We start from the raw sequence: 15,782 nt of genomic DNA, 5'->3' as shown, positions 1-15,782 counted from the left end.
GTTAACATTGGCCTTATAATGGCTGTGTACATCTACAGAATGGTTTTAGCGCTTGGACCTCATCTTTTTCCAAAATCTGCTGCAAGTATAGAAGACGATTGAAACGACCAAGAATCAGAATCAGTCCAAGATATTTTTATCTGTACCAGTAATGTGTAGAGAAACACCAGCAATAGTTGGGCAAATTGGAATTAAAATTACTGAGCATTATTACCTAATTGTAGAAGTTCACAAAGTGTAGGTATACATAACGATGTCGTCTCTATATGCAACGACCTTTAATCCACTTACACTGAATTCTTTTAATATTTCGTTAATAACTAATGGCCAGAGAATGAGAAATAACACATCACCTTGCGGAAAACCTCTGCATGTCCTAAATTTTTTCGCAACTTGATTATAATATTGGTAAACGTTATATGAATATGTATTAACTATATTTTTTGGGAAAAATTATTAAATAGCTCAATTTAATTTTTTTTAAATTCAAATAACACTATTTGACATTGAACAGGTCCATCCACATAGGGGACATAAAGGTAAGGTAAGTTTTTAAGGCAAGCTAATTAAAAGTTACCTCCCAATAAGGGCAACTTTATTGGAAAGTAAGCCAAAAAATATCTGCCTAACTATCAAACTATGAAGTCTACTTACGTCAAAATGACAGCTGATCATGTTTTTTTTTCATTAAACTGAAAGCTGAACTTTTATACTCTACTCTGCAAAATGTATTAATGTTTTGTGTAAAAGCGTTCCTTGTCAAATTGAAAACGTAATAAGTAATTTATCTTTACAATACACAATACAAAATATGATGGACTTGTAGCATGAAGGTAGAGTAAAGCACCAAGTTTGAAATTATTGACATTTGACAAATTAAGTTATTACCTTGGTATTAGTTTAGGTTCCAAAAATAAAGTTGACTGCAAATAAAATCCCTTTCGAACCTATCCTGACATTCTAGACGAGTGCTATTTCGAGGAACTAACTCCAGCTGTGACTACCTCTTGGTTACAGCGAAGATCTAAGTTGCTACATAAGCGAAAAACGCTTAATAGTTAGGGAGATTTTTCTTGACTAACTTACCAGTCAACTTTCCAATAAATTTGCCTTAACTGGAAGGCAATTAAAGGTGGAGGTTAATGACGTAATGTTCCGAGTTTGAAGTTTGTAACACTTGGAAAACTAACTTGGTCAAAATTTACGTTAAAAGAATGTAGTTGACTGCAAATAAAGTCTCTTATGTTGTCTGAACCTGCCCATTTTCACAACCGCTCAAAGGGAAGTCAAAAAACATTGGCAATTTCAATAGGCGTAAATCAAATCCTTAACTAATTGTAACAGAAATGAAGCACAAAATCAGATAACTGCGGACGTAATAAACGGTTTTAGATTTTGTTTCTCAACTCGCATTTTCAAAACCTTTATAGCATTGGAAAAGTGGAATAACTAACAAGTAGTTACGTGCTACATACATTTATAAAAAAGATGGATAAATAAATAAATTAGGTGGCTCTACAGTCGTTGAAGAACGAGGCCCGTGTGCGAGTAATGTTGTCAGAGATGGAAGGACCTACAGTTTATATGCCGAATCCGAATGGCTAATTTCAGAAATCACTTTTCATGACAAGAATTACTTTTGGAGGATTTGTCAATTCCTCGCAAGAGGCAGTGCCCGTGAAAAAAGTTAGGTGGCACAATAAGGGATTGAACCCAAGACCCCTTGCATGAACCCAAGACCCCTTGCATGACATGACAGTCCAACGCACTAACGCTACGGGACTAACGTCGATGTGAAATGCAAAATTAGCTAATTGGGGGATTTAACTAAGCAGTCGATTAAGTGGTGTTTAACTACTGATAACTGTATTTGTACATTGTGAAACAGGCTCTAAATGAAATTTTACTTTGCGTGAATAAAAAAAAAAAACTAAAATCTAATCAACATTGAATAATTTAAAACATAATCTTACTTGTTTCTTTGTTTTCAATCTTTGTTTATCGCTTTTCTGTTTAAGCGGTTTTCGAGTTTCACATTCTTCAGGAGATTTTCCCAGCCTAGCATATCTTCGATTTCGAACTTGCCGTTTTTTCTTTAATCTATTGTTTTCTATGATTTCTGCTTGTCTTAAAATCTCTTTATCTTCGGGGGACATTTCTTCTTGTTTCACATTTTGACTTAGCAATTCAGTGGCTTTTCTTTTTATTAAATCTTCTTTTTCTCGTCTTTTTTGACGTGCTCGTTTAAAGTATATATTATTTTTTATTCGTCTTGCTGCTTTTACTTCTTCTCTCTGCTTAGCAAATCTAAGCTTTTTGGCTTCTCTATTTTTGATTCGCTCATTTTCTAAGATTTCAGCTTTTCTTAAAATCTCCTTATCTTCGGGTGATATTTCTTCTTGGCTCACGTTTTGATTGAGCAACTCGATGGCTTTTGTTTTTAATAATTGTTCCTTTTGTCGTTTTATTTGAAGAGTTCGTTTTTGATATGCCCTAATTTTTAACAGTTTTGCTTTTTTTTCTTCTGGTGTATAATTTAATCTACGCTGCCGAGCTATTTCAATCTTTCTTTTTTTTGCCATCTGCTGTGCGATCTACATTTATGGGAGAAATAATGAAGACTTGATAAGATGAGTGTTTGAAAATTGGAGATTAATGTAAGTAAGCCTTAAATTTATGAAAGTTTAGTGTATGAACAAAAGGTCCATAATATAATATTATGATTTTTATTTATAAAATGTGAAATGGTAATAGTAAGCTTTTGAAATATTTATCAGATAAAATTCCATCTCATTTAAGGAATTATAATGACTAATAAGAACGGAACAATGTAGTCTAAGCGGAACTTAAACCTCAATCTTACATGATGTAATTATTTATAATAATAATATGAACTATATACCGAATAATAATATGAACTATATACCGAATAAAGTCTAAAATATCAAGTTTAATGACTTAGCAGGAAAAATGTGGTGAGGCTTCTTTACGTATTTCTTGCTGACGTAATTAAAGAATGCTTTCTTGGGGCGGGAATGCTTTATTTGAGAACAAAAAGGATGCTCTTGAGACGATACGACGGATTCCGTTATCTGCTTCTACTAGTACCAGAAATACACACGTTTTAGCAGAAGAAAATCATTTTGATTTGAAACGGCAGTTAAATAATGCAAACTATTACGACTGGGCTATGGATGCATCATGCGATGTCACTGATACGGCACAATTAATTATTTTTGTACGCTACCTGGACAAAACGAGAGAAACTTTTGCTGAGGAGATATTGGCTCTTTTGCCGCTCTTAGGAAGAACCCTGAGGAAAAGACATGATCAAAACAGTGAGAGATGTAATTGATATCCTACCACTGTATTATTCATCAAACTGTGCTTTGCTGCAAACGCAATCATAATTTTGAGCGTATTATGCAAGAAGTAATAAAAATAGTAAACTTGCTCCGTGCTAAATCATCATTGCAACATCGTGAATTGAAATCATATAACGATCTACTATTGCATAATAACGTCAGATGGTTAAGTAAAGGCTGCGTCTTAGAAAGATTCCTTAGCATTTTAGAACACTTGAAGACATATCTTTTTAACAGCGATCGGCCTTCAGTAAACGCTTACTTAAGTTGTCTGAACGAAAAAGAAAATGTTGCTGTCATTGTTTTCTTAACGGATACTTTTAAACATGTCAATGACCTGAACCCTAAATTTCAAGGCAAGGGAAAGACATCTGAGCTCATGTCAGATGTCGAAAGTTTTTCTCGAAAACTTGGTCTCTTACACTTCCCTTACACAATTTAAATAAAATAATCAGCAGTGACAACGAGACTGACATCGGCCAATTCAAGACGTTCATTACGGATCTTAGAGCGGAATTTCAAAAAAGGTTCACAGATTTGAAGAAAATTGAAAATGTTGTAGAAATCCTTCGCAGCATTTACTATCTGCATCTTGATGGTGAATGGAGCAATGAAGTTGCAATTGTTTTCGGATGCGATAAAGCTACTCTGCAGATGAAAATGATCGTTTTCCAAGAAAACACAGTTTTAAAACACAAACAAGCGGAAGTTTCCAGTGAAGAATTCTGGATAAAATTTGTGTGTGGTAATAAATATCCAAAATAACAATTAGCTTTGAAACTTCTTACTTTGTTTGGATCAACATATATTTGTGAAGCAGCATTTACCAAGATGAAGTTCATTAAGAATAATATCGATCTTGAATTACTACTGAACATCTCGAGGTCAATTGCTTGCACCAATTTTACACCAAACTTCAGAGAGATAATTCGCAACTAAAAATGTCATTTTTCGCATTGATATCTATGTATGTAACAAAATACCTTTGTTATTTCCTTAATTACAATTGTTTAATAAATATTTGTTCTTATAAATAAAATGTGCGGACCACAATGATCATTTTTCTTAAAACGGACCCCGAGCGAAACTAATTGGAGACCACTGATATAGTATATTAAAACGCGACAAGGCCATTGCTTCACGCCAACCAACAATCAGTCCTATCGTCTATTTAAAAAAAAAGAGGTACCAGTCAATAGTAACCTACCACCACTAATAGCAGACTTTAAACCGATAAATTTAGTAACATAGTCACCGAAGCATAAGGTATAGTTAAAAATTTGAGCAGCATTTCCAGCAACATCTGAAAGGGAATAATGTAGAGAATATAATGGGGATAAATAAGACCCGCGGTACCAAAACCCCAATTGACATTTACAGATATTCGGTTTTATATTTGTTGGTGGTCTTAGAAACCTAAACTTCCAAAACAAAGTACACGTTAGAGTGCAAAAAGTAATTTACAAATAATATAAAATATTTTAATAAATAATCTTACTTCGTTTTTTGTTTCCAATGAACAATATTCTTGACCTTGCGATTCCATAGCTTTTCTTTTTAAATATTCCTCTCGTTCAATTTTTTTCTTTTGATAAAGAGCAGTTACATTTTTAAGTCTTCGAGCTTCACGTTCTTCAGAAGTTTCCATCTCATATTTTAATTTAAGCCTTCTGTGTCTCAGACGGGCTTTCATTCGACTAGCTTCTAATTGTTCTTGTGTCATTTTACAATTTTTTCTTTGCTCAGCTTGTTTTCGCCTAATGGCTTCCCTTTTTTTTAATCGTTCCAATTCCAAGATCTCAGCTTGTCTTAAAATTTCTTTATCTCCTGAGGAAATTTCTTCTTCACTCAAATTTTGACTTAGTAATTCGATGGCTTTTCTTTTTATTGATTCTTCTTTTTCTCGTTTTTCTTGGCGACATCTCTTATTATATTCAATAATTCTTGCCTGCTCAGCCTTTTTTTCTGGTGTAAGTTTTAATTTACGCTTTTGGTATGCGTTAGGATTATACTTCCTATTTTTTTTCGCTTGAAGGGCTTCATGATCTTCCAGAGTAAGAGGACCTATAATTCGTTTAGGTCTTTTTTCTTTAACGGTTTCTTTTTTCTTTCCTTCTTTTTTATTATACTTTCTATTTTTTTTCGCTTGAAGGGTTTCATGATCTTCTAGAGTAAGAGGGCCTATCAATCGTTTAGGTCTTTTTTGCTTAATGTTATCTTTTTTCTTTACTTCTTGAACTTCTTCTTTTTCTTCATTCTTTCTAGATTCCTTTACAATGATAAACTCTTTTATGTCATCCAGAATGAAAAACTCTTCTATATCATCCATCTTATCGTCTAGTTAATCAAACGGTTGTATTTTTATTTTTTTTAAAGTATGTGCTTGTCCCTTCTTGTTGAAACAGTTGAGTTGTGCAAGTTGTTGAATAGTAATGCTTAAAAAATCAAAAAACACATGAAAATTAAAAATTTATATTAAATTTAATAAAGGATAATAAGAGGTTATATCGAAGTCCACTGATGGACTTCAATATTTAGTTCGTAAGAATTACATTTTTTTAAAAATCTACAGTCTTTGCAATTCACGTTAGGTTAGGTTAAAGTGGGTGCCCAAGATGGAAACGGACACACTTAGACCAGTTTAATGGCCCATTGTGATACCACATGAATTTTGAGGATTCCTCCTCGTCCATACAGCTTCTACAAAAGTCATTCGAGAATACGCCTATTCGCGTGGCGTGCTTTCCTATTACACAGTGTCCGGTTATGACACCTATTATCGAGCTTATATGCATTAGCAATGGTTTACAAGTAGCGCCACAGACCATGAGTTTGACTTGAAACTGATGCCAACCCCCATCGCTTATGGAAGCAAGTGGTCCTGGAAGCTCTCTCAAAATGCTTAAAAAGCCACAAGAGAGCTTAACCTTGACCAGCTGCTAACGAGCAGCCAATATTGTCAGCCATCATCATTGCTCCTGTCAATGACCGCAACCACGACGTCACTGAAACTGGCTTGTTGCTTAATGGGATTGAGGGGAGCGCTAGTGTTGTGCACACGAGGCCGTTTTGGTGTCGGTGTGGCCCCCTCAAGAGACCTTTCACGTTTAGGCGTAGTCTTTATTGGTTCCTGTTGCAGCAAAAAACGCTGTGAGCCCATTCGACGCGAGCGATTTGCTGCGGTGTCCTTTCAGCCCCCAATGATGCACCAGAGGCCTTTAGGATTTTCGCAGCTTGCCTCCTTTATCAATATACCTAGGCTTTTTGAGAGTTTCCCTTTTCCATTTTTGGATGAACTCTCATTAGTAGTGGTAGGGCAATTTTTCACAACCTGCCACTACTGTAATTAGGTATCGCTACCTACCTACTCTCGTTGCTACCAACAGCAGCGGAGGGTCTATGGATTGCCACTACTCCCGTCCCTGTGTTAGCTGCAGGAGATACGACAACATGCTTTGACGCCAAACTACCGCCTAGTCTCGAAGAAATGCCGGGCTCCTCATCTTACGTACTAAAGATTTTATTATCTATTAAAAAATGTTAAGTACTTATGAGAAGATATTTTTCTATAACTGTGCCATAAAAGGGTTTTCTTTTGTTCCCTGTCCCAGGAGTCGTGAGTGCCTTATGAACACGAGTTACTAGAATAATGTCTATCTTAACTTAATCTTAATCAATTTTATAAACAATGCCTTACTTGCTTAGATAGTTGAAATATAGATAGTTTTATTGTCTTAAGTATTCATATTTCAAGTTAAATGTCTTTATAAATGCGTCTTTTTTTACGACTTTTGGTAACCAAAAATATGGCATTGTCTCGAAAAATGGCTCTAACAGCGAGCGCGTAACAATGTAAGTGGTTTGATAGCGTACAATCGCAAGTCATTTCCTAAGAAATTTATATTTAAATCGTAATTAGGAAATTATGTTACTCAGTTCATTTTGGAGCAGTTTAATCTTTAAATTAAATAGATTGAAAAAGATAATTATTTAGGAATAACAATTGTAAATAAAATATTTTTTATGCCCTGAAAATACTGATGTAAGGAGCCACGCTGACGGCGCCTGAAAACTTAATTCTCAAGCACACTACAAGATTTGAGATGTGAGTTTTAATGTATACAGTCCTCTAAGGACGAGGAAGACATGCTCATAGTTCGTAATCTTTCGATCTCGTCGCCACAAATATGTTCGATGCTTTCGCTTACTACATGGAGAAAGACTTTCCGGTAACTCTGTTCAATCACAAGGATTCGGGAGCTATGAGAAAGGAGATAAGTTCGATTTGTATAGGAAAATAAGTATGAAAGAAAATTTCTGGTGGAGGCTAAGTCGCAGTGGGCTAGGAAAATTTGCGCCAAAACATTCCACAATGTGGGAATCGTTGTTCCAGTGAATAAAATCACAACAGTGGGCTATAACGCACTGAAATCGTTGTTACGGGCGATTTCAATGTACACAATTCTTCATGGCTTCAACATTCAGGCCAGACAACACCCGATGGAGTGTGTGCAGTGTTCTATCTCCTCTAGGCACATCTGACCATTGTGTTATATCAGCAAATTTCTCGTGTAAAAATTCTCCAGTTAAGAAAGTGCTCCTAAGAGAACCGTTTGGCAATACGAGAAAGCCAACTGGGACGGTCTCAATAATTACTTCAGGATCTTTAACTGGTCACTATGCTTCCTCGATAGTGACGTTGACGCCAGCGCTGATATGATCACAAGTTTGATTCTCCTGGGAATGAGAACTTTTATCCCGAATAGGGTTAAAAGCATCAGACCCAAGGGAAACGCTTGGTTTGATGCGAGCTGTAAAGAGGTTATTAGGGTCAAAGAGGTTAGTTTCCGTTGCTATAAAGCCAACCGTACTGAGGAAAGCCGGAAAAAGTTCAAACAAGCCAGGAAGGCCAGCAACGCCCATATTCGACGGACCAAATTTTTACATGACCAAAATTTACGGCAAAAAATACTGCAAAGGCAGTAAAAATTTTTGGTCATTTGTAAAAAACATGAGGAATTCTTCCTCTTCTTCGGTTCCTACACTCGTTGATAATGACACTCCTTTTGTTAGCTCTTTAGAGAAAGCTAATCTCTTTGCTAGGCAGTTCGCCGCCAATTCTACGCTGCCAGTGAGTGTTATGACTCCGCCTGTACTTGAGCGAGTTAGTGATTCTATGGGACCAATCTTTTTTCGCACTCGTACTGTGGCAAGAGTCCTAAGAGATCTAAACACACATAAATCCGCTGGTCCGGATGGTATCCCCGCTATTGTTCTAAAGAGGTGTTCTTCAACGCTGGCAAAACCACTGCGTAAGCTTTTTCATCTGTCCTACTCCTCAGGTCTCGTTCCGAGCGGATGGAAAACGGCATTTGTCCAGCCTATTCCCAAAAAAGGCGAATCTTCCTCACCCTCTAACTACCGACCGATTGCACTTACGTCCCTTCTTTCCAAGGTCATGGAAACGCTGATTAATTATCAGCTCAAGAAATATCTTGAAGATCGAAAGCTTCTTAATGACCGGCAATACGGCTTTCGTAGCAATAGGTCCACTGGTGATCTCATGGTTCATCTCACCGAACAGTGGAGCAAATCATTACATCGTTTTGGAGAAAGTAAGATTATTGCACTTGATATTTCAAAAGCATTTGATAGGGTTTGGCATCAGGCTCTCTTATCGAAAATGCGTGCATTCGGTTTTCATGAATCCCTGCTTCATTGGATTAGTAATTACCTTTCGGATCGTTCAATACAAGTAGTATTGGATGGATTCAAGTCTGAAAACCATAAAATAAATGCTGGTGTTCCCCAGGGCTCTGTTTTATCTCCAACACTCTTTCTCATTTTTATTAATGATCTTCTGTCTGTAACATCTAATCCAATACATTGTTTCGCTGACGATAGTACTCCTAGCTTTTCATATTCGTTTTCAGGCTCACATCCCTCTTCTTCGGATGTGGAACTGCAACGACAAAATATGATAAGCTCATTAAATTCCGATCTAAACAGCATTGTTCAATGGGGATTAAAAAACCGCGTGGAATTTAATGCTTCGAAAACCCAATGCTGTCTTGTATCGTTAAAGCGAGATATACCCCCATTGCCATTATCCATGGATGGCACTTGCATCAATGCGACTGAACACCTCGATATTCTCGGTATGTGTGTCACCAACCACCTCTTATGGAATGATCACATACGCGATGTCGCCAAAAATGCCGCAAGGTGTTTGGGTTTTCTTAGGCGATGCAAGAAATATTTCACCCCTTCTGATCTGGCTGTTATCTACAAGACTTACATACGTCCAAAGCTTGAGTATAACTCCCATCTCTGGGCTGGTGCTCCTGCAACTTACTTAAGCCTCTTGGATAGTATTGAACGTAGAGCATTTAAATTGATAGGTGATAATATCATCATAAGTTCATTTACTTCGCTTGAACATCGTCGTAAGGTCTCTTGTCTAACCCTTTTTTACCGTTATTTTAACGGCTTATGCTCTAGTGAAATAGCCAGTTGCATTCCTCCCCTTAAACAGTTCAACCGTAATACTCGCGCTTCTAGGAATTCTCATCAGTATACCCTCGAGCCCAACTTCGGTCGTACTGTCAAATACAGAGATTCGTTCTTTAGCCGTACTACGCGAATGTGGAATGCCTTACCACACTCTGTCTTTCCTAGTCATTGCAATATTCAGGAATTCAAAACCAATGTGCACCGACATCTCCTTTTAAACCTTCTCTCCTCTTCCTAGTGCTCACACTGTGCATCTGCGTAATAAGGGTAGTAATATCCCCTTGAGTGTGTGTTTATTATAAAAAAAAAAAAATATCAACTTGATGAACAGCCTGCCAACATCAAGAACAACCTCAGTGCATTGGACAAACCAAGCCAGTCCTCAAAGGAAGAAGCAAAAGAGATAGTCTTGAAGATTTTACACCCCATCATAACAGCATCAGTGACCGCTTTGGATGAGTATGATTTTGGTACGAATCTGGAACCAGGAATTGACCTTTTCTGCTCCGGACATAAGGACCTACACGAAATCGTTCAGAATCTTTTAAACCCCGCCTATAAGTTACTCGGACGGCCACAATATATGGCGAATCTGAAGGCACATTTGGCCAACAAAAGCAATAGTTAGAAGCTCAGTATATTGGATTGAATTTGTTGTGAAAGAAGAAGAAAATGTTTGAAATAAAATTAATTTTATTGAAACAGTTTTCTTTGTTGTTGATTCTATGATATATTTTCTAGACAATTAGTCATTACGTCATTACGAAATGACTAGCACATTGGATGAGAGTTGTAAGTCACTAGGCCCAAATTCTCTCCGGCTGTTGAGTAACTTAGTTTATGTATTTATTTAAAAAAAGATACTTTCCGTCAATATAATATTATTGACTGCGTCCAATCTCAAACCGATTTGGTATCGGGATACCTTTTTATTAGTGTTTTACGTGTAAAAGAACAGCGGTTCCAAAACAGCTGGGATGTCAAAAAAAGGTATCCGAGAATTCCTGTTATGTGTATTATTGTTTATTATTATTATTAATATATTCTGTATTTCTCGATATTTGTTTACATTTTGTTATTATAAGAATTGTAAAGCTTGACAAAAATTTTGCCGTCTGCCTAATTGACTAATTTCGATTTTTTAGTAAAAAAGAAAGAAAAGGTTAAAGTTATAAATACATATAAAAAAATAGTATAAAATTTACGAAAATATATAAGTTTTAAACTATTATATCAAATTTTATAAAATTTAAATGAATAAAAAACAATAAAAAAATGAAGAAAATGATTTAACAGAAAAAATTAGTTTAGAATTCAATCGATGAAACTGTTACGGTAGCCTAAGGCATGATTCACATAGAGAAAAAGCATTTTCCAACCTAAGCAACCATTTTTAAGATTATTTGTATCTTCAAGTGTAAGGAAACTCTTTGTAAAGCCTGCGAATTTTTTGTAAGATTGGGCACACAGCTAGAATATGGTACACGTTTTCGGTTTCATTGCGGTTGCACAAACTACATATCGGGCGAAGGTCAGTTCTATGAGGCCTATAATTTAAGCAAAGCATTTCGACCTTGCTTTAAAGATAACACTCATTTGATTAAGAGAGAGTTTTTCGTTAAAATAATTTCGAATAAAAAGTGTGGGTTAATTCTTTATATATAAGCCTAGTTTTCGATGTTTGCGCTCTATTCAGGCATTGCAAATACAGGGAATCATCTATTTTAGCTATATAGCTGTAGAATAAGTCCTGCCAATTGGTATGGACTTTATTATTGAGGTCGAAGCCTACGCTGTGTCTAAAAGCTAGATCATTCCATTTTTTGAAAGTCGATATTTGACGTCTATGTGCATATTTTAATAGTATATGTTTTTGAAGATTTGAGTCAGACCTTTTCATTATTATGTAATCAGCATTTGATTTTAGATTTTTTTAAATACTTGTGGCACACCGGATTCAGTATGGATTGCATATGTAGGTGTTGAGTTATCCAATTTAAAGATGCGCTTGAAAAATAAGCGTTGAATTACTTCAAACTCTTCTAAGTTCTGAAAGCCAAACTCTTGATTTTCATAGGTATGTTTTATTGGTTGCATCAAACACTCTAAATTTAGCAGTTTCACCACATATGTACTTGTTGCAGAAGAAATTACTCCACATAAGATTTATTGCCGTTTTGGCTGCAGTACATTTTTCTTTTACATGTGTGCCAAAATCAAGGTACAGAGTTAACAAGAAACCTAAGTATTTGAACTGATTTACTATTTCTATTGGTTCAAGTTCCAAAAACCAATTCTCTTGGGAAGTTGTTCTTCGATAAGTATTTTCATGATTTTCGACTTTGCAACATTTATACTTAAATCCCATAAATCACAAAAACACTTGGGCTTGTTTATTGGTAACTGCAAAGCTATGGGATTATCAGTCAATAGCACAATTTCATCCGCGTATAGGAAAATTTTAGTTAATGTTTCACCAACCTTTATATCACCAGGAAAATCTTTGGATACTTACTTACTTACTTAAGGTGGCGGTGGAGTCCTGTGTACTAGGGCCTTACCCAATAAACTTCTACATCTAGCTCGGTCCCTAGCTAGGTGTCTCCATGCGCTCTACGTGACCAAGCCATCTTAGTCGTTGGACTTTTACCCTTCTGGCTAAGTCTACGTAGCTGTACAGCCCGTCCTTAACTACCTCTTTAGATGCGCCATCGATATATAGTGCACAAATTAATTGACTTAAACGACAACCTTGTGGAACACCAGCACTTGTTTTAAAGATATAAGACATTCTACTTCCATTCCATACAGCAGCAGAGGCATCGGTTATAAGAAGCTTATATATGTTGAGAAATTTTTTGTTGATAAGCATAGGGTAGATATGTAATAAATTAAAGCACTGCTGTTAACCGTATTAAAGGTCGCGTTTTAAATGATACACCCGATCGAAAACCGGCTTGGAAAATACTAAGTAGTTCATTCTCTTCAACCCATTCCTTCAACCTATGGTATAGAAGATGGGTGAATATTTTCTGAAGGTACGGTAAAATCGATATGCCCCTGTAGTTGTCTGGGCGCTGGGGATAACCTTTTTTAAATATTGCGCAAATCCATTCTCTTAAAAATGATTTCGGAATAGATTCTTCCTCAAAAAGCCTGTTAAAGAATAAAGTAATATGAACCCACAAAATTCCCGCTGACTTATCATTTTTCTTTGATTTCAAAGCATCTTGCAACTCTTTCATTGAAATTGGCCCATCAAGTTCCGGGATTTTCACTTAAGGTAGAGCATATTCGAACGCTTGATGAACCGATAACGGGTTCAGAAGAACTTTAAAGTGATCAGCAAGTTTTTCAACTGCACCGAAGATGCCACACTTTTACAACCACCTAACAACCTCACCTTTGACCAAAATGTTTTTGAGTCCTTACATGATGAAAGACGGGTTGCTACACCACTCAAATAGTTTCCATTTTTGAACTAAAAGCTGTTTATATTGTTTGTTCGCCTCAAAGTAAAGTGTTTTAAAAAACACGGAATTGTTCTTCCTAAAAAGGTTAAGAAGAGCGAAACACTTTATGCGAAGTTTCGTCATTCCCAGTCAAACCATTCAGCCATGAATATCCCACCACTTTGGGGTTTTTGTCTTATACTAGATGCTTGCCGTACAATATCTAAAATATTTTCACTAGCCTGGAAACTCTCAAATTTTCTTGTTCATGCAGGTAGTTAAACTGAGCATCAAGTCTTCGTCTGTACACTTCCGCGCGATTTTCAAACCTATTATGCTCCTAATTGTGTTATTTGTACCACCGTCACCCCTGGCAATATGAGAGAAATTACTGTTGGCATATGACCAGCGTAATTTGCAGTTTGAACCTCGAAGTCGCTGATAATACTTAGCCAATTTACTTTTGCGAAACAATAATTCTGGTATGTGTATGTATTGATGAATTTTAAGGAGTAAGTTTTTTGGTCAAAAATTTAATGGACGCCAAAGGTATCCAAAAATTCTTTGATAATGTTGGATTCCTTTTTTGACATCCCGACTGTTTTGGATCAGCTGTACACTATCTGGCTCGCAGCCAATTTGTACAGTCAGAACAAACTATTATCACATTACTAAAAATATAGAGAAAGAAGATTTCAAATAAAAACAAAACAGAACTTTAGAAGAAAACCAACTACCGAGAGCTGGTGAAATGCATTGGGGCATTCACTAAGCTAGTGGCTACGACGTAGTCAAGGTTTTCTGATTTAGCTAGAAGCAACTACAAGAGTAGGTTAAATATCCGCTCAGACGTAGTGTATACAATTCTGCTACAAAGTTAGTGCACTGCACCCTGGTTTTGACGTTTCACAATCAGCTGCTCGCTAAGGACACAGGAATTCAAAATGAAATGAATCTTTAAATACAAATATAAATCAATCATATTATATCTTCTTCTTGGTTTTATTGAATTTAAAAAGAAAGTAAACTATTTAAAGTTCTAAAAACACAAATGTTTCTTATTTCATTATTTGTATTTGTCATTAATATGAAAGTTGCGGATTGACTAGTTTTGTAGTGCAATTTTGCATTCACAAAGTTAGTTGAATCTTGACTACGTAGCCACTAGCTTTATGAATGAGCTCATTGTTTATCCTTAACAGCTGATTTATTAAAATTTAATTTTTTAATTATAAGCCGTCTTTTCACAGACCGGGTCAGTTCACATAGAAATACGACTTCCTATGCTTTAGATACATATCGAATAATGAACGATTAATAACTTTAAATGTAAATTATGTACTTAACCAAAAATTAATGCAACTTAAATTGCTTGAACTTGCCAACAGCTTATAAATAAATTGATTAAAATAATTAATAACTAAGCTCAGAGTGCGTCATGAAAACATCAATACTCAATGCAATATAGTGGGAATGATGTTCCTTCAACCTACCTTTCAATAAGAATGCGCAGTTTTATTTATATTCTTGAAATCACCTTCAATAGCCACTCAATTTTTTAATTTATTAAACTAAACACTTTTATACAAATCATATATTTTACTAATTTGTTTAATGTTTTTATTTGTAATCCCAAAGTCTGACATATGCAATCAACTCGGTTTTTGTTTTCCATTTTGCTGGAGATAGATAAGAAAAGATAGGTCACGCCGAAGGCTTTCAATTTTCAGAGTTAGTAAACAATAAAAGCAAAACACTCTTTTGAATAAAAGCAATGGAAGCAAGTGTGGATTATAATGTGCATGCTAAATATTTTTACGTTTAAGGAGAACATTACTTAGTCGCAAGAGAAGTTACATTTCTCCAATAAGAAATTAACAATCTGCAAAAAACTGCACTGTCGTACATCAGAGTACAAGCAAATAAATATCTCTTAATTTTTACTTCATTTATGATTCATCCCTAATTCTCTTATGAACAGTTAAAATGAGAAGTATCACAAATTTACCTTTAAAATATTACAGTGCTGTCGGATCTTAAACAATAATTTGCAATTTTTGCTAATGTGAAAATTTACCCCATTTACCGAAGTTAACCTTAATATACCCGCACATTGGTCTGTGAGACCGTAAAATTACTTTTTCTAAAATATTTTAGTAACGGTGTAATTTAGCAATTTAATTTATTTATTAAATAAAAAAAAACTAATAAAACTTCTTTTATTTCGTTATTAATATGTTATTCTATAGATTTAAAAAAAAAATTATAAAGATGATTTCGGTAATTTTGACGCGGGTATTAATAAAAAGGACTAAAAATATGTAGGTTTATATTTGTTTTCATTAGTTTTGAAGAGATTGATTCTAAGGGACGTTTGCACGTGGTGAGCTAAGCGCGATTCAAAAAGGTCATAATTTGTTTGGTGATAGGAAAAGTGAAAGTGAGTGGCCTG

The 15,782-nt window shown here is 35.4% G+C and overlaps 1 protein-coding gene across 3 annotated transcripts in view; it reads right to left on the bottom strand.

The window, feature by feature from the left end:
• The window catches only part of LOC129954020 (trichohyalin-like), a 51,025-nt gene extending 35,905 nt beyond the window's left edge, over nt 1-15,120 (bottom strand). Inside the window, exons 1-3 of one of the 3 annotated variants that reach the window (XM_056067615.1) lie at nt 14,824-15,120; nt 4,864-5,800; nt 1,974-2,594 (exon numbers count right to left, since the gene is read on the bottom strand). In XM_056067615.1, the coding sequence (XP_055923590.1) occupies nt 1,974-2,594; nt 4,864-5,694 (1,452 nt within the window). In that variant the 5' untranslated portion in view covers nt 5,695-5,800; nt 14,824-15,120. The remainder of the gene's footprint in view (nt 1-1,973; nt 2,595-4,863; nt 5,801-14,823) is intronic. The other 2 variants (XM_056067616.1, XM_056067614.1) reach the window with 2 other exon arrangements.
• Between the last annotated feature and the right edge of the window lie 662 nt (nt 15,121-15,782).

Source organism: Eupeodes corollae, chromosome 1 (assembly GCF_945859685.1).
Source record: "Eupeodes corollae chromosome 1, idEupCoro1.1, whole genome shotgun sequence".
NCBI lineage: Eukaryota > Metazoa > Arthropoda > Insecta > Diptera > Syrphidae > Eupeodes > Eupeodes corollae.
The sequence above is the reverse complement of the archived record's forward strand: the minus strand, read 5'-3'. Positions and strand labels throughout refer to the sequence as shown.